The sequence below is a fragment of the Podarcis liolepis genome, assembly GCF_965112155.1.
Source record: "Podarcis liolepis genome assembly, chromosome: 4".
NCBI classification, from domain to species: Eukaryota; Metazoa; Chordata; class Lepidosauria; order Squamata; family Lacertidae; genus Podarcis; species Podarcis liolepis.
This window is the reverse complement of record NC_139558.1, coordinates 46030462-46050074: the sequence shown is the minus strand read 5'-3', so window position 1 is coordinate 46050074 and position 19613 is coordinate 46030462. Positions and strand designations below refer to the sequence as shown.

General features: G+C 41.1%; 1 protein-coding gene across 9 annotated transcripts in view; it reads right to left on the bottom strand.

Annotated features, from left to right (window-relative positions):
- The window catches only part of LOC310704634 (uncharacterized protein), a 35574-nt gene that overhangs the window by 13751 nt on the left and 2210 nt on the right, over positions 1-19613 (bottom strand). For 2 of the 9 annotated variants that reach the window (XM_083498311.1, XM_083498319.1), the window contains exons 1-3: positions 16325-18774; positions 1713-2426; positions 1265-1383 (exon numbers count right to left, since the gene is read on the bottom strand). In XM_083498311.1, the coding sequence (XP_083354437.1) occupies positions 1265-1383; positions 1713-2382 (789 nt within the window). In that variant the 5' untranslated portion in view covers positions 2383-2426; positions 16325-18774. The other 7 variants (XM_083498315.1, XM_083498312.1, XM_083498313.1 and 4 more) reach the window with 7 other exon arrangements.

Sequence of the window (19613 nt, the reverse complement as noted above, 5' to 3'; positions counted from 1 at the left end):
CTGCTTTTTGGAAGTTTTACATTTTAGTGCAGACACACATATACTATTCAGACTTCAAAAAAATATTTTGTGAGCCTTCCTGTCTGCATGTAATCAAAACTATCACATATAAACAATCATAGTAACATTAACAAATATTTTCCTCATTTTATGCCGTATTTTATGGGTTTCCATGGATTTCCTTTAAAAGGCTTGAACTATTTGCAGATACCTAGAAGGCAAGTATAAATCGACCATATCATGCAATAGCTGGGGCTGCTAATTATAGTCTGAATACAGCATCCATTGTCATTAACCAAAACATACTATCCTCACACATTGCTTATTGTAATGTGGTATATGAGATGTATTTGTACCAGCCAAACTTGAAGCAAACCTATCATTTTCAAATAAAGTACTAGTTCACAATCGATCCTCCCAAACACACATCTTAAGAAAAGGAAGTCAAGTATATTCTATTTTTTTAATATCACCTCTCTGGAGTTTTTTTTTTTTTTTTTTTTTGGAGGAAGATATTTTTGGTATTTTCATTTCATATGCCAGGAACTTTATGCCTTCTTTCCTGATTGCTACTGTCAGTTTTTTTATTATGAATGTCTTGCACTACCAAGGTTACAAGGACGAGCCCTTTCCATGTATATATACCCGTATTTTTCGCTCTATAACACGCACCCGACCATAACACACACGTAGTTTTTAGAGGAGGAAAATCCGTAGGCATGCCACCCGTAGGCATTCCCTCCATAACACGCACAGACATTTCACCTTACTTTCTAGGAGGAAAAAAGTGAGTGTTATGGTGCAAAAAATACGGTAGTTTGGATACTAATGGTTAGTAAATAAGCTGAACCACCATATCCAAACCTTCATGTTCCAAGTTTATCCCATGAAGCTGAATGTTGGAATATAACATAGTTAAACTGTCGAATTCACTCCCACAAGAGGTAATGATGGCCAACAATGTAGTTGCTTTAAAAGGGAACAGATGAATGAGTGATAAGTCTGTCAAAGGCTACTTGCCATGATGGCTATGTTTCTTCCTCCACAGTTGGAAGCAATCTGACTCTGAATACCAGTTGCTGGGAATCACCCATGGGGAGAGTGCTCTTGGGACATCTTTCCCATGGGCATCTGGTTCGCCATTATGAAAACAGGATGCTATGATGGATCTTTGGCATGATTTAGGAGTTAATATGCATAAAGTCCAGAAACATACGTAACATTTGAATTTATATGACACTAAAGAAAATCTTTTTTTTAATACCTTGTGATGATAAGAATTGCCTTCCCAACCATTTGACACGGCGATATTATGTAAGTTCTTTGCTGATGCAGCAGCTGTCCAAAGCTGGTCAGTCAAACTTGAATCTTTTCTATCAGCTGCTGAAAAAGGACACGTGAAGAACATTACACGACTGAATCGTTCGTACGTTCATTCATTCATTCATTCAAAGAACCCAGTTAATTGTCCTAGTTACCTGAGTTATGAGCTGGCCTGCTTAAATGTTCTGGGAGCAGACCTGAGTGGAGACTATGGCAGCAAGGTCTGCTCTCTGTCCACGCCCCCCCAGCCAATGCGGATTGGTTCAGAATTCAAATCTGGGTCTGGTGGGACCCCAGAATGCACCATGGTGGCCAGGTGGATGGGTTGTGTGTGAAGGAGCCACCGCGCCGGGTCACAACCACCACCCACCCATGATTGTACTAGTTACCTGAGTTATGTGCTTGCATTCCAACATCTGGAAACTTTTCTGTTCTTGGGTGCAGTATATGTTTGCACTGTGAACTATCTGAAGTTTTCTTTGAGTAGTTTGCATCTTTAGGGCTGGGTGATCCATTGTGTATTACGGGAAAGGCTGTCCTGGAATCTGCAGTGTAAGCAGCACCTAAATTATGGTTGAGCATACGAGTACATACTTTGAAAGCAACTTCATCTCCAATTATATCATCCACAACATCTTGGTTATTGTCTGATGAATCTTTATGTCCTCCTTCTGTGTTTTCTAGAGTGGCATCAGAAAAATGTGCCAGTGTGCTCTCTGATTGACTAGATCTCAAAATTTTCCATTCAAGAGGTAGGAGAGAATGGGAAGAAGTTAAAGATAATATGCTATCAGCAGAGCCTCCTAACCTATACCGTGAGCGTCTCAAGGATTCTTCCTCCTGGCTAGGTAAAGCCCGTGGATCCCAATCTGTTATCAGCACAAGTGGCTCTTTCATTACTGGTTCTTTTTCAGTGTCAGTGTGAATGTTCTCCCTTGCAGTAGCTTCATCTTCAGCATCGCTGATAGTTCTCGGAGAAGCCAACCAATCATCTGTCTCTAGATGAGCTCCCTTCACAAGATCAGAGTTTTCTGTGGTTGCATTTGATGTTGCCTCCATTGTAACCGTCAGATCCCATCAACTCTGATGGCTCTTTGCAAACCCTAACAAGAAAGAGTAAAAACGAACAAAACAAACCCACAGACATTAAAAGATACATATTTCAGACATACTGTGCATCTTGCAAAAGTGGGGAAATTGCTCTGCTTCTTGCTATTGCATTTTTATGCTTGTGTATTATTAACCAATATATGGAAAAATGTAAGGGAAATATATTTCACTCTTCCTGACTAATTCCATCAACATGCTGCTGTAGAGATTGTAAAACTCCTTCTCAAAATAGTTTTCTTCCTTTTTAGTCTTAGGAGGGTGCCTTTAATCTGTTAATCCCCCATTGGATATTTATGTCCTTCTCATGCTGATGTTTTATCTATTTTATTAAATAAATAAATAAAATTAATGTTGAATCCCAATTCTGTCTTCTGTGGCATTAGCTACTCCTCCCAGGTTGGAGTCATCTGCAAATTTGATGAGCATCTCAATTCCTTTGTCCAAGTCATTTATAAAGCTGTTGAACCATGATGGGCCCAGGAGAGAACCCCACAGCACCCCACTTGTCACTTTCATTGGGTTTTCCCATTTCTATGCTTGATTATGTTTCCTGTGAATATTAAACCGTCAGTGGCGTAGCGTGGGTTGTCAGCACCCGGGGCAAGGCAAGTAATTTGCGCCCCCTAACCCATGGATTTGCGCCCCCTAACCCTAACCCCCAGATGTTGTGCCCAGTGCGGCCGGCCCCCCCTGCACCCCCCACGCTACGCCACTGTAAACCGTACATCATCACTGTAGCCATGGGACAGCATCTGCCCTGAAAGTATGGCAGAAGCTACTGAATCAGCTAGAAACTCCTATTTTTGCTATCTGCTGACAAAGGCTGCTGACGCCCCATGGAATGAATGCAGACACCAAAGACGCCACTGCTGCTGCTGCCGCTGCCAGAGGTTAGCCCTTCCTTCAAAATGCAAGTAAATGTCACAACCAGGGAACTGCTTACAAAGTGGCTTGGTGGGCAAGTGTTATTTTTAAGGTTATAATTGGGTAGTATCTGAAAACACATTAGCTGTCATTAAATGTAGCTATCTCAACTTAATAAGACAGTGTAAATTAACTGAGAGTGGTAATATTAAAACATATTTAGTAAGACTTAACTGTTAATGATTTGTGTCTATGCAATTATTTCTTAATATACATTAAGAGCATTTTTTTATGAGCATGCAGTAACTGTTCATGCTCGTTTTAAAGTGCGTTTGGGAATGTTACTGTAAATTAAAAGAGTTAATGAAGCTTAGCATTATGGACAGCAAAGACACATCCAGTTGGAGTGCATACTTATCTGTGGGTGAAATATTGAAGTTTAATATTTAATATCCCATAGAGTATTATCTCAGAATTAGAACACTTATTTCATGCTGTGTTTTCAACACAGAGGTTAACTGTGTGAAACAAAATAATAACTAAATATTCATTTTTTAATTGGAGGTTATAACTAGAACAAGGGCTATGCCAGAAAAACTGTGACTTTCATGTTGTTGTTGTTGTTTAGCCATTTAGTCATGTCCGACTCTTCATGACCCCATGGACCAGAGCATGCCAGGCACTCCTGTTCTCCACTGCCTCCTGCAGTTTGGTCAAACCCATGCTGGTAGCTTCGAGAACACTGTCCTACCATCCGGTCCTCTTTCGTTCCCTTCTCCTTGTACCCTCAATCTTTCCCAATCTTTCATAGGCAACTTTTAATGGCTGTTTAGGTTGGTTGTTATCACCCTACTACCTTACCCAATGTAGGATATTCACTTATGAATGGGAATGAATGTTGTTCATCTTGCGTTTACCTCCTCAATTATTCAATCGGAATACTTATTATGGGTTCAGTACAGACCCATTTAAATTAATGAACAATGAACAACCTAAGTTAGGTACATTAATTTCAAAGGGTCTGTTCTGTAACTGAACCCTATCCTATGAAATAAAAGCCCAACCTAAGAACTAGCTTCTAGTTTTATTTTGTGTAGAATAATATTTCTACAGTATATAGTCAATTAATTGAAGATGCAAAAGAATGAAAAATATTTGTTCTACATGTTATATATCTATCGTACTGCGGATCTGCAGAATTGTGTTTTAAAGCCTATTTCTAATTTTACACTGTCTCAATGCATTAAAATGCTTGTAGCAGTTGTTGCCAATTTAAAAGTTGAGAGTACAGTGTTTCCCAATGGAATGAAGGTTAGGGGAGAGGGGTTCTTACCCAGAGGATCAGGAAAGTTAAACCAGTGTTCTAGCATCTGGGTTTCTAGTAGCAAAAACGACAGCTCGGAGATTTAATGGTGTATAGCAGCGTGGGCTCTCCTCTCACAAGCAACAACCTATGTTATCAGATACAACAATGCTTGCAAGCTAGTTGACTTGCCATTAATTATGGTGGGTTTGAGATCACAGGTATAAGAAGAGATATAGCCCAGGTGTGCAAGTATCAGTCCCCTCTCCCCACAACAATTTTGAGGACATAATTAAACTAGTCATTCCCCCCTTTTCCTGTGAACCATGGGACTTGTAGTTCTGTGAGGGCCTTTAAAAAGAATTATCAGCATCTCACCACAATTCCCTGTATGACTTGGCAGGGAAGTTGTGATTATTACATTTGTATTGACTGTCATAACAGTGGAGCCTTACACAGATCAGATAGCTTTGGAACTGAGTCAGGGCTGTATGGTCGCAGCAATAATCTTGGATGTGTTTCTTCCCCCTCAGTGCTCCTGATCTTTGCTTTTGACTCTTCCACAGAGGAATGTACATACTGATGGCAAGCTGTTTATGAGAAAGGAAACACTGCATATCTTTTTAAGACCGTTGCTCTCTGTGAATTGTAGGGCTTGTTTGTTTTTCTTGCATTCATATCCTGCCTTTCACAAGAACATAAGAAGAGCCCTTCTGGATTGGACCGAAGGACCACCTAGCTCTGTATTCCCAGTGCATCCAACATATAGGAAGCCCACAAGCAGGACCTGGCTGCAACTCCAGTCTCCCCACTTGTGATTTCCAGCAACTGATATTCAGAGGCATACTACCTCCAGCAGTGGGAGGGGGAGATAGCTCGTAACCATTGATCAAACACAGGTAGAACACAGTCACCATAGCTAACAACCATTGCACATGAATGCCCATAATCCTCTTTCAAAGCCGACACTGTTAGTGGCCATGACAACATCTTGTGGAAGAAGAAGAAGAAGAAGAAGAAGAAGAAGAAGAAGAAGAAGAAGAAGAGGAGGAGTTTGGATTTGATATCCCACCTTTCACTCCCTTTAAGGAGTCTCAAAGCGGCTAACAATCTCCTTTCCCTTCCTCCCCCACAACAAACACTCTGTGAGGTGAGTGGGGCTGAGAGACTTCAAAGAAGTGTGACTGGCCCAAGGTCACCCAGCAACTGCATGTGGAGGAGCGGAGACACGAACCTGGTTCCCCAGATTATGAGTCTACCACTCTTAACCACTACACCACACTGGCAAATTCCATACTTTAACTATGTCCTGTGCGAAGAAGTCTCTATCATGCACTGCTTGCCTTTTTCCTAAAGGAAAAAGCCCCAAATTTTGTAACATTTTCTCAAAGGGTAGATGCTCCAATCCCTTGATCATTTCGGTTGCCCATTTCTGAAACCTTTCCATTTCTACATCTTTCTTTTTTTGTGTGACGAGGTGACCAGACGTGCACACAGTATTCCAAATGTAAGAGCATTATAATATTGCTAGTTTTATTTTCAATCCCCTTCCTAAAGATCCCCAACATGGAATTTGCCTTTATCTGCAGTCCCAACCCAACCCTGCTTAGCTCCAGCAAAGCAGTAACCTCAGGTGTCTTCAGATCATACCCTTCAAGAACACAAACAAAACCTTGTGCAGACACCATTTGCATGTGAAAGTCATGGACTCCCTTGAGGTTCAAGAAAAGCCATAAACTGGAAGGTGTTGCAAAGCTTGTGGTAATCAAATTTATTACTTTCCTCAACAGGGCAATTATACTGGATCCATGGTGATAGATGATTTTCCCTTTAAAGAGAGACTAAATACTTGTAGTGGGAAAGCAGAAACCACTTGGGGCAGGCATCAAGCCTGTCTGGAATAATGTCAATCAGGACAAAGATGCTGATCTATCAGCCTTGTATTCCTAGTAATCTGTTATAAGGCAGTGGGCAAATGGATAATTTCCAGCTTTGAAGAAGTAGTAACTCAACAGTTTTTTTCCTGTTTACAGTGCATTTCTTAGCAACATAAGGCTACCGATGCATTATCCTTGCCCCAACCAACTTCTGAAGCATTTTGACTCAAATAGGGACATCTATCTATATAGTTAGCTATTTATATTCGTATCCCAAGCCGGGGTAACAACAGCATTAAAACAACCAACAATAAAGGAAATACAGTGGTGCCCCACAAGACGAATGCATCGCAAGACGAAAAACCCGCTAGACGAAAGGGTTTTCCGTTTTTCGATGCGCTTCACAAGACAATTTTCCCTATGGGCTTGCTTCGCAAGACGAAAACGTCTTGCAAGTCTTGCGATTTTTTTCACTCCCCCCCCCTTTTTCTAAGCCGCTAAGCCGCTAATAGCCTTTTAGCTGCTAAGCTGCTAAGCCTTTAATAGCCGCTAAACCGCTAATAGCGCTAATCTGCTAATAGGGTTGCTTCGCAAGACAAAAAAACCGCTAGACGAAGAGACTCGCGGAATGGATTATTTTTGTCTTGCGAGGCACCACTGTATTTAAATCAGGCAGGCCTGAAAGCAGACATTCAAAATGAATGTGGTATACCAAAGAAAATGAACTCAAGACAGCCAATCCTACCTTAGAACAAATAAACAAAAAACCCTGAGGTTGAGTATTTCATACAGTGGCCTCTTCATCAGCTACAGAAAACGTACTCCAAATTACTCTCCAAAGGGAGATCATAATAAAGAAACAGGAGGTTGCCATTAAAGACTAGTTTTGAAGTTTGCACCCAGGAATAGACTAAAATAGTTACATTTTAGAGGGAACCAACGTTTATATTTGGGACTGTGATTTGTAGTGGATATGAAGGAAAAGTTGAAGTATAATCTGAGTATGACTGGTAGAAGATTAACCCCACTGACTTGTCACTTGTAAGGCTCTTTGGGGTGTGTTGGTGTGGGTGGGTTTATATATACCGTATTGGCCCGAATATAAGCTGCACCTGAATATAAGCCACCTCCCTTCCTTGCTGCTCCTGGCTGCATACTGGGTGGGGCGCTGTGTTGCTGGGGGGCCTTTCCCCTTCCTCGCTCTCTCCCTTCCCTTGGGGAAGAGGACGGGGGACATGCTTATTTTCCTTCCTCAGTCTTTGAAACATAACGTATGATTGCCACAGCTAGTGCACACAACATCAGTTGTACACACAGCAAATTAATCATGTAGAAAGATGTCATGGATAAATTGCGACACACAAAACCCTTTCACTATACTCTGAAGTATCACGTTTTCTGTATTTTGCATAGAATTTACCAGAAACGCAGAGAGTCTTGAACCTCAGAGAATGGCCATTCAACACAGCTATTTAATCTTTATTGCAGTGAAATGTCTCAATTGCAGCAGATGTTGATGAGGCCATCTGGAAGTAGTAGTGACAGGACAAATAAGTAAAATGCAGTTCTTTTTTTTTTACTGCTCCCCGAAGAGGCTTAACTAAAATGTCCTTTTAATTTAAAAGCATCTGGAGCTATTTATCACAAACAGTTTAACAATGCTACTGGCTGTTATGGGAAAATACAGAACAAAATTGACTACAGAAGGTTGCAGAGCCCACTGCGGGAAATGAAGAATGTATGTTAATTGTGGTTTCTGATTCTTTGTTATACTCATAAGCATGCTTTAAATCGAATGTCTAAGGAGCGGTTTCTCAAACAGGGCTACTAGTGCACTGTCCCACCAAAATCTGCCCCCCAAAATTCCCTTTAAAGACCATAAATCTATACCTTGTAAGTGGCTGTGCGGAGAGGTGATTGCCTAGCTCACTGCAAAGACAGAAACAATTCCAAGGGGAAATTGCCTTTCTGCGCAGTCAGTCACAAAGCACTGCTATGCAAGCAGGTCTCCACCTCTTGTCTCCAGGTTGGGGCACATTTTACCAGGGCTGCTGGATCCTCAATTTGGCCAGATTTCTATCTTCCTCTTGGATGGCAGCACTACCCAATCAGGACACACAATTAGCATATCAAGACATGTCAGATTAACAAAGGTGTCAGGGTGGACCTACAGCAGCCCCCCAGAGCCAGACACAAGAATTATGCTTTTGCTGTTCTGAGCCTGTGCACTGGTAATTGTTTATTTGTAGGCTGCAGAAACATGTTTTGAGAGCCAACAAGGCAAGAATCTTTTCAGTGTTTACAATCTGTGAAATCTGTTATCCTGTGAACTGCCCTGAGACCTGTGGGTATAGGGCAGTATACAAATTAAATTAAATTAAATTAAATTAAATTAAATAATAATAATAATAATAATAATACAACCTGCAGTAGCAGCCTTATTATTATTATTTTACTAATATGTGGTTACAATTTAGTTTGGCTGTTGAAAATGTAGTGCGGTTTTTTTATTGACTTATAGAATGAAGCATTTTCATAGACTTTGAGGGCAGCAGACTCCAAAATTTCCATTCTTGGGTAAGGTATATGTTGAGTATCTGCTTCTCCTGCAGTTCTTAAAAGCGTAGGTGTATGGAGAAAAGCAAGGTCTACTGACTCTGATACAGTAAGCATAGATATCCATGTTATATAAATGTTGGATGATCATTAATATTATCATCATCCCAGAATTTACCAGATACTTATTGTAAACAGTGATGTCAGAGGGAAACAAAATGCAGAAATGTAACCCCTCCCTCCCGCCTTCAACAAACAGGTACAGATAAATTTACTGAGCCTACTCAGAAGTAACCTCCATTGAGTTCAATATGGCTTATTACCCCCAGTTAAGAGAGTAGAAGGCTGCAGTCTTTCTTCATTTTGTGAAATAGTGCATATGATTTCTGACTAATTTCTAAGGAAAGATATTACCATCCACTGTTGACTAAAACTGCTAGGATTATTCTCCAATAGAAATCACTAGGCCCAACAGGGACCAGCTGTCACTGATAAGTATAAACTACCACAGGAACTAATAAGCACCCACTGGAAAAAATACCTTCTGTACATATCAGGAGAAGAAAGTTTGCATGCTTGCACTTTATGTACAAAAGTGACCACAATACCCACCCATGGTTTACAACAGCAGTGGGGAAACCTTGGCCCATGGATCTAATTATGCCCACCAGGGCTCAGTGTTTGGCCCACCAAGGCATTGTGGGCAAACTACACTCACTTTTCCTGGGCCCAGTGTCATATATAATGTCAGGTGAATGTAACTTCAAGCTGTGGCTAAAGGAAGAGAATCAGGAGGGCAGTCACAGTGTGCTCTGCATTCTTCATTCTCAACCAAAAGTCAGTGCTTTTTCCATTTTGTGCCTTTTTCTGTCCAAGAGAATGAAAAAGGCAATTTTCAACTTATACCTACTGCAAGGTTACTTATATTGCACATGTTTTAAATTCATTCCAAGCAGGTATCAAATCACACAATTCTAGATGAGCTGAAGGTTAACTATGGTTCTAGCCTACAGTTTGCAACTGTCATGCTAATTATTTTGTTAGTAGTTAGCTCTGTTTTCCTCCCAAGGAGGAAAGCAATGACAAACCTAGACAGCGTCTTAAAAAGTAGAGACATCACCTTGCCAACAAAGGTCCGTATAGTAAAAGCTATGGTTTTCCCAGTAGTGATGTATGGAAGTGAGAGCTGGACCATAAAGAAGGCTGATCGCCGAAGAATTTATGCTTTTGAATTATGGTGCTGGAGGAGACTCTTGAGAGTTCCATGGACTGCAAGAAGATCAAACCTATCCATTCTGAAGGAAATCAGCCCTGAGTGCTCACTGGAAGGACAGATCCTGAAGCTGAGGCTCCAATACTTTGGCCACCTCATGAGAAGAGAAGACTCCCTGGAAAAGACCCTGATGTTGGGAAAGATTGAGGGCACATGGAGAAGGGGACGACAGAGGACGAGATGGTTGGGCAGTGTTCTCGAAGCTACAAACATGAGTCTGACCAAACTGCGGGAGGCAGTGGAAGACAGAAGTGCCTGGCGTGCTCTGGTCCATGGGGTCACGAAGAGTTGGACACGACTAAACGATTAAACAACAACAACAAGTTAGCTCTGTTAGCCACATTAGAAACTCTGCTTTCATACATTGGAGAGTACGATACTGGAGAGTCTGTTCCCTTTTTTGGATACTTAAGACTTATGAAAGGGTCTCCTCAGTTTTGGGGAATTAAAAATGTTCTGAATATTCAAACTCATAGGTCCAAATTCTGCATAATTTTTAAAATAGTGTTTTTAAAAGCAACATTTAAATTTGAGGGTGGAGCTATGGTACACTGCAATTCTATATACAGTGGTACCTCTGGATCCGAATGGGATCCATTCCGGAGCCCCGTTCGCATCCTGAACAGAATGCAACCCAAGTCTGCACGTGTGCGGGTTGCGATTCACCGCTTCTGCGCATAACGTCATTTTGAGCGTCTGCGCATGCGCGAGTGGCAAAACCCAGAAGCAACCCGTTCCGTTACTTCTGGGTCGCCATGGAACGCAACCTGAAAACGTTCAACCTGAAGCGACTTTAACCCAAGGTATGACTGTATATGTAAGAAAGTCCCATTAAACTCCAAGGTTTATCTGTGAGTAGAAGGCATCTATAGGATTCAACTGTATGTTTCAGAACATGAATGAGAGAAGGAAAATTTAAAAGCTTCCTCAGATATAAATTAACACAGTGAAAACTCTTAATGAGAGGTTTGTAAAGAAAAAGAACAATGACATAAAATGTGTTCTTTTTCTCCATGCAAAATTAAACTTTCTGGAGAATTGGGATCTTGTTATGACCAGGAGAAGGAATTCAGGTATATTTATTATTCACATCATCTAAAAGCAGCAGATACACAATAAACATATTGAGAATTAACCTTCCATTCTTACTGACAAAGACTTCTGTGTAATCTGAAAGGTTGCACCTGCAGAAGCTGGCTGTAACACAATGCTCATCTATCTGCAGTGATGTATGACACAAGAGAAGAATAAGGAAAAAAACACATAAAATGAAGTCAGGAGGTGACAAAACTGTAACAGAACCAAAGGCCTGAGGGATAAATATGTTTTGAAGTGAAAAAAGGAAGTGAAGGTTAATTAAACAATATCTGACAGCTCAATTTCATATGCAGCACATATTGAACAATGCAATGGATCAGGTAATTCTCAGTATGCCCATAGGCTTGCCATATGTTCAGTAAATTATTCAAGTCATCAATTAATATTTACACACTGAAACCTTCTCCAACAAAGCAGCACACATATTGGAGAAGAATTCACCAAGAAAAAAGATAAATCTGGATTTAGGGGCCTGGGTTTTACTTTGGCATATATTTCAGAATTCTGAGGCAAACAAAGGCATTATCCCTAGTTACAGTACCTAAGGCAGCTGCCTACACATATTCATTTCTTTTTATGCTTTATTCTGTGGAGATATGAATGCGAGTGGATTATAGATTTGCTTAATGAAAGTTTAAAAATAGAACTTATTTAACAGGATATGAAAAATGTACTGAGCTGGAAGATGTTCACTTTCCAGAAACCACTATATAGTGTACAGATATATCCACTCTGTACGTAAGAGGGAGAAATTAGATGATTGTTGCTAAGCAATTTGAAGCGCTTTTCCTTTAAACAGTGCACAGAATTCTCATTCCATTGGAATAGTTATACAGGAGGTTACCTGAATGTTTATTTTCTTCCTTTTGCTTTCATTATCCCCAATATAAACATTTTTAAAAAGCATTTTTGTGGGAAAATGATTGCTTGTACATGAGAGCATGAGCAAAGTTCTTATTGTTACAGGGTGATCTCATAGCTAGAAGCATCCTTGGAGCATGAATAGCGCGTGAGCTGCAACTCGACACATTTTTTAGTTCTCCAATGTGCAGTTTGTGGTCCCTTTGCATAGAGCATTTGACCATCAACTTGACAGCTATAGAATTATTTTGCTGTCTCTCCCATTATTGATTTAAAGCCTCCCAGCCTTTAAAGCTTCTGAAACATTTATTACCTCTGAAACCTTTCTTAAAATCAAAATCTCATCTAGTTTTTCAAGTATATCCACATATTGCTTCAGCTATTGAAGAAGATATTAGAATCTGAACATGCAACGCCTTAGATTGCAGGTGGAGGCTGAAACCTGCATGCAAGGATTTCCAAGCATTTTTGGTTGAACACACTTAGAAACCTCCCAGTGACTGGAATCCCTGATAAGGCAGAGCTCTGGCCACGAGTAGCTTTATAACAAAACAGACCTCTGCAGACATCTAAAAGAGGAGCATACCTAGGGAGGTTGGAGGTGTGGCTTGTGTGTGCAGCGCTGTCCAAAGTTTAAAAAGTCATATTGAGTATTTAGTGACCTGGATTTCAGGCTGTTTATTTATATTATTGCAGCTGAAAAGGCTTCTAAATTAGTGTGGTAGCAGTAATGTTTAATTATTCAAAACTGTGTAGAAGGTCTTTCTCAGACTTCTTAATAACAAGCAAACACCATCCCACAGAAATAAAATACTGGGGGACGGGGGGGGGGCAGGTGAGCACCACCTTGCATAATCGACTACATGCACACCATTTGAATGGCAATGCCTATCAAATTTGTGAGGCCCTGGCCTCCTCAAATATATCAAGGGGGGTGAAGGGACCTTGGCCCGTGGGAGTTGGCACCTATGCATAGAAAGGAATGCTAAAATCCCATTTACTGTAATATGCTTTGGCATCAACACCCATACAGAAGGTTTTACTGGAAGAGTTCAATTGGTGCTAGTGGATTATTACTGTGGACTAATCAGGGCTAAGAATAGTAATAAGCTCATCAGAATTGTCTCTCACCAGTAGTTTGCCACATTATTTGGTACTGGCTTGGGACTGCTTTCCTTAATCACTTTTTGTAATTCCCATATTGAATTTTAAATTCACATCGCAATTTCACAGAAACTGATAAAGAAGCTTACTGTAAATCTAGTCAGAAGCCATACAAACTTGTTAAGACATCATAAATCATGGACAAATATGACATTCAATATATTTTGAAATCCAGGGTGTGATGAAATCAGAATCAAGGCACAGCTTTACAGGCGTCAATGGCTGAGTGAATACTTCCCTGGGAAGTCAACATGTATTTTTGTGTTTTTATATTGTAAACCATCCTGTGATACTCAGACCTGTAATAGAAATTAATGAATTAATTAACAAACAAAACTCACATTGATTATAATGGCACTGGATAGCAGAGGGCAGTTAGGAAGGTGTGGGTTATTTGTAGAATTCTTTATGTATTTAAGAGAATAAAAATGGCTTTCTGAAATTTCCTTCCAAAATCTACTTTGGAGAATCATAGTAAGTGGGAAATGACTATTTCTTAGCTTTATACACAAACACCCACACACCCAATAAATGTCAGCCAGCAATGTCATTCCCAAACTGTGAACAGATGTCAATATGTACTTTTTTATGTTTCACTCTATTTTGTTCAGACAGAAGAAGAATCCACTGGGATCAGGCTAGACACCAATTCAGCCTAGCGTTGTTGTCCTAAAATGACCAACCAGACACCTATGAGAAGCCCACCAGCAGCACATACGTACAATAGCACTCACCTGCTGGTGTTCCTCAGTAACTGCTATTTTAGAGGCATAGTGCTTTTGATACCGGATGCAGTATATATTCCACGAATTTGTCTAATCCCCTGTTAAAGTCATCCTAGTTGGTGGCATCGCTATGTCCATAGCTTAATTACATGCTATGCAATGATGTACTTCCTTGGGTCTTGTCCTGAATCTTCCAGCAACTGGAACCATTGGATAATATCAGATTTTATAATTATGCAAATGGATTTCCACATGGTGCCTGATTTTATACATTGCTTTAATATTTTCTAATCTAAAAAGCCCAAACTTTATAACCATTCTGCAAAGAGGAGCTGTTCTTTGCTCCATCCGGCCCCTTGATCATTTTAGTTACCGTACATGTTTGTGCAGAAGCATGGGGGAAAGGGCATGCTGGCTCCATCAGCTGCTCAAAAAAAGGAAAAAAAGAGCTACCAACTCAAGCAATGATGCCTTCAAGGAAAGATCATCCTGGCCCCAATGGATATAAGTGCCTGCTCATCTTTTTGTTTTGACCTCAGGTATGCTCTCCTCTACCTTTGCTTTTCACTTCTCTTGTGCTTCTTTGTAAGCCTGATGGTACTGTGCCTGTCTGTTTTTTAATTGGTGTGAGATGTTTTAGGAGATAATTACATGAAAAACAGGATAAAGGTAGAGTAAAACTGAGATTCCTCTTAATTTGCTTGGCACTATATGCTTGAACTATAGAGTGACACCACTCCCTCCCCCTATCCTTGTAAAGCAGACATAGCAAATCTGCAACCCAGATCAGGCACACTAAGCCATTTTGATGGTTGACCCCGTTTACTGGCAATCCTTGCAGCCTCCCACCCCCCTGGATAAAAGTCCCTCACCTCTCTAACCCAGTATACCCCCCCCCCCCGCGGCAAGAAAGGGTAGTGCGCACTGGGCAGGGAAGAAAGCCTTTTAATCCCCCTCCCCCAGATCTCTCTGTGTGTGGTATCTGTGGTGAATGCATGTGCTGTTTGTGAGATGGGGTGTGTATGGATGGGGTGGCAATGCCTCCTTTAAAAACACCCACTTTTGCTTTGGCCATGCCCACCAGCGGCATGTGGCCCTCAGAGGGCTGGCATACAGTGAATGCGGCTTTCAAGCCGAAAAAAGTTAAGTCGCCACTGCTATATAGCATTTTTATCTAGAGATGACCGTATCTCACCCTTCATTCTTCTACCAGGTTTCCACAATGCCTGCTGTATTTATGTTCTCCTTTAACATCAAGCACTCCAATTACTCCATTTGGGCTCAGAATCATTCAGCAATAGCAGAGAAATATCCTTCTAAGCACCCTAAGTGCCATCCCAACTAGAGGGAAACTCAGCAGCCAAACCAAAATTTCAACATCCCTAAAAAAACCCCCAAAAAACCCCAACCCCACTTTATTTAAGAGCTACCATTTCTTTGCAGCACAAAGTTATTACGCCGGCAGGTGCATTTGAATACAGTACTGTGTTGTCAATCCTGCGGGCTACAGGGTTTTTAACTTGCTAGGATGTTTCGCACAACTTTTTTTTTTAAAAGAGAGATACAAAATACAAGGAGCCACCTTGTGGATAATCTGTTTAGGGGACCGAAAGAGGCTTTCATTATAATTACTGCATCAAATACAACCTGGAAGAGGAGTATAATAATAATAATAATACCCTCAATGCAACCAGATATGAAGCTGTTAGACGCCCACAGAGGAAATCACAGTGACCATTCTCGCTCGCTATTGCTGCCGCATTAAACCCTCCGCTCTCCTCCCACCCCATAACTCCCTGCGCCATCAATGCTTCGGCAAGGATCGCAGGGGAGTCGCCGACCTGCTTCGCCCACTCCTCGCGTGAAGCTGCAGCTTTCGAGTGAGGGGAAGGGCTATTTCCTCTCGCTGGACTGGTTTTCCTACCGCATCCAGTCCTGCCGCGTCTGAGAGCAACATGCGAATTAGCTAGCGAGGCAGAACGCGGAAGCCCGAGGCTGCAATCTCGTCTCTATTTACACAGGAGCAAAGCCCCGCCGAAAACGCCCCCTTCCTTCCCAGTAAACAAGCCGAGGATTGCTCTGTCGGTTTCCCCGTTTCTCCGCCACCTTCTCCCTTCCCGCCTTTTTTTTTTACTCTGGGAGGCTCCCGGCGGCGACCCTCTCTACTCACCCTCTGATTTTCCTCCAACTCTCCCCATTTTGATGCGCCTTTGCTGAGCCTTGTGCGGCGCGCGCGGCCTGACGCCCGGGGAGGAGGAGGAAAGACCAGGGCCGGTGCCGAGCTGCTGCTATACCGAAGTACAAAAGCAGGTCGGCGCTTGCTTTACTCCCCGCTCAGGCTGGCGGCTTTCTGAAAGCATCATGGCTTAGCCCCCAGTTCCCCTTGGCTGGAAGGAAAGGCCGAGGCGGCTTGTTCACCTGCTGTGGCGACGCAGCCTGCGCCTCCCTGCTCGCACGCGCTCCCTCGGGATGGCCGGGGGCCAAGCTAATAATAATGCCCGCTTCGCCGGCTTTGCACAAAAGCTCCTCGCTCCTCTTCACAAAAACAGCTACTGCCCCAATGGCAGTGTTTTTTTGTTTTGTTAGCTTTCTCTCACACGAGGAAACGCATCACCGGAGAGATGCTTCTGCAGAGGTTATTCGGAGGAAGAGTCTCTTTGCATAGTCTTAAGCGCCCTCATAAGGTTACCAAGCAAAAATTTAAAAAATATAACCCAACGCTAAGGAGAACCGTCACATCCTATGTGTAAAAATGGATTTCAGAAACCGTTTACTCAAATGCCTTCCTTCCACACATATGACCCAAGAATGGTTTAGTCCTGCAATTACTGAGATTATTTGTATATTAAGTGTTTTTATCCGGTCTTACTGTTTGAATTCTTGTCATGGCATCATTTCGTGATTGGTCAATATATTTGATTTGTTTTTCTTCATTAACAGAGTTTCATTTTCCTTAGTGGCCTTATAGAAGCAGATTTGACTTGACTGTTTCCCCCAACTCCTAAACACCACCTGAAATGAGGTCAGATGGGTAACTTTGAATGTATTTTTAGCAGTGAGGATATACAGTGCTGACTCATTTATTATTTTGCATCAGTAAGGACACACATAATCTGTAAATGAAAATGGAACCTGCCCAGGATGCCTGAACTGAAAGGCAGTCAATACACTTTGGCTTTGAAGCTTATTGGTCTCCATGATGTCTTCCTAAGAAAAGGCTCACTAGCACTGTCATTTATGCTCTGTCAAATGATTTGGTCCTGTTTTAAAGTCACAATCTTTTGTTCAGAGCTCACCAGTGACATAAATATGGTTTAGGACACCTTGAGATTTGCAGACGTTAATGTTGTATTAAATTGTGTTCCAAGTCCTTTGGAATTTGACAGACAATTTAACTGGCTTCTAAGGCCACTCATGGTGGATAAACATCTTATGACTCAGCTGGCAGCATATGTGGTGACCCTCCATAAATGTAAGAGAGAGCTAATAAATTTTCTAACATGTAGACTGATTATATAGATCCTTTTGCTTGAATGTCAGAGCACTGGATTACTATGGACCACCAGTTATACCTTGTCTTCTTTCCTTCCTCTCCCTTGAATTTCACATCTCATACCCACATTTGTTTAATTCAGAAATGCAGAGGATTTGTCAAGTTTCAGTTCTCTACAATACTTCATTTCATCACATCTGTAAATAACTTGCAGTCAATGATATCACCATGTTCAAGTTTATTATTACAGTACAGCTGCTGCCTACTGCTGAGAGCACATTACCTTCATTTCTCTCAAAACAGGGGTAATATATTTTGTTAATCAGTTGCTCAGTGTGAAGTGAATGAATAATAGCTATTCCTTCAGAAAGAAGCTTCAGTTGCAGCATTATTTTTCTTTATGCCACTCCTAAATAATGTTCCTTCTCCATCAACTAACTTTCCCAAGAAGGTGAGGCCAAGCTGTATTAAACAATTAATGCAAGTTAAACATTGGCATTTTCTATTACAATTACTCCATAGAGATTTAATTATAAGGTCCCACTTAATCCTTTATATTTTTATGCAGAGAAATGTATTTTAATTAAAACTCATGCAGCAGTACAATTACTTGGTAATTTGATAAATACATGCAATTAGAACTTTCTTCTGGTTTTGGGAGTCATACATTTTTTGCATGCAGTTCTGCAGTGTTTAAGATGATTCCTAAGAACAAATACAGAATCTGCTTAGAATAATAATGTTTTTTCTGTTGAGATATAGAATCCAGCCATATCTGTGTCTCAAGTATAAACCTTTACATGTCCATATTTCTAAGAAACTATTTGTGAATGCACTTCAGCCAAAGTTAAGCATTCTTAATTAACTTGATCTCACTGTGAGATTCACCCCTTCCTGAGCTCTGTGTTAGTTAGCAGTGACAAAGGCCAGTAGTAATAGGTTTAGGATTATATTTCCACCTGATGTGAGCTAGGGAAAAGAGGTTTCAGTCTGCAGCGACAATATGGAGAAGGTGAGGTCAGGGCACAATGTGGGCTGAGAGTTTGAATCCTGGGCTACCACCTTAGGAGAAGCAAGAACCTATTGGAGTGTAATGCTTTGAACCCCTAAATCATAGGCTCAGATTGTATATACAGTGGTGCCCCGCAAGACGAAATTAATTCGTTCCGCAAGTTTTGTCGTCTAGCGAATTTTTCGTCTTGCGAATCACGAAATCCCATAGGAATGCATTGAAAATCAATTAATGCGTTCCTATGGTCAAAAAAAGTCCAAACAAAGCCAAATTTGGTACAACAACAGTTTATTAACTGCTCTTTAAAGTCACACATACTGTAAAGAGCAGTTCAAAAATTGAAGGGAAAATAAATTAACTTTATAAACAAAACATGTCTTTGTTTTTAGACAAAGGAAACAAAGTCGCGAGACGTTTTCGTCTTGCGAAACAAGCCCATAGGGAAATTCGTCTTGCGAGGCAAATCGAAAACGGAAAAACCTTTCGTCTAGCGAGTTTTTTGTCTTGCGAGGCATTCGTCTTGCGAGGTACCACTGTATGTGTAAATAAACCATGTATCATAAAGACACCACTGTGCCTCATTTCCAAAGGAAAGATGAACCATGGGTAAGCACCTGGATACCTGGAATTGTGCACTGCTTGTGGTGGCTTGTAACAATACCATTCCCAGAGAATTCAGGTGTGCGCAGAAGTTTTAGCAAGTAGAAAGCAGCATAGAATAAGGCATTATTACAAGCTTCCATCTAACCGTGCTCCATTTTCTTTCTCCCTACTTCATTTTCATATTTCCTCTAGCTGCTTTTGAACGGATGCAAACCTGAATTTAATATGAGCAATTGTTTTTATGAAATAGCTTAGGGGTGGAGAGGGCGACAGGGGGCAGGAAAGTGGGGTGGAATAACCAGTTACTATTATGAATAGACGAAGGCTTGAGATCTAGGGTTCTCTAATACA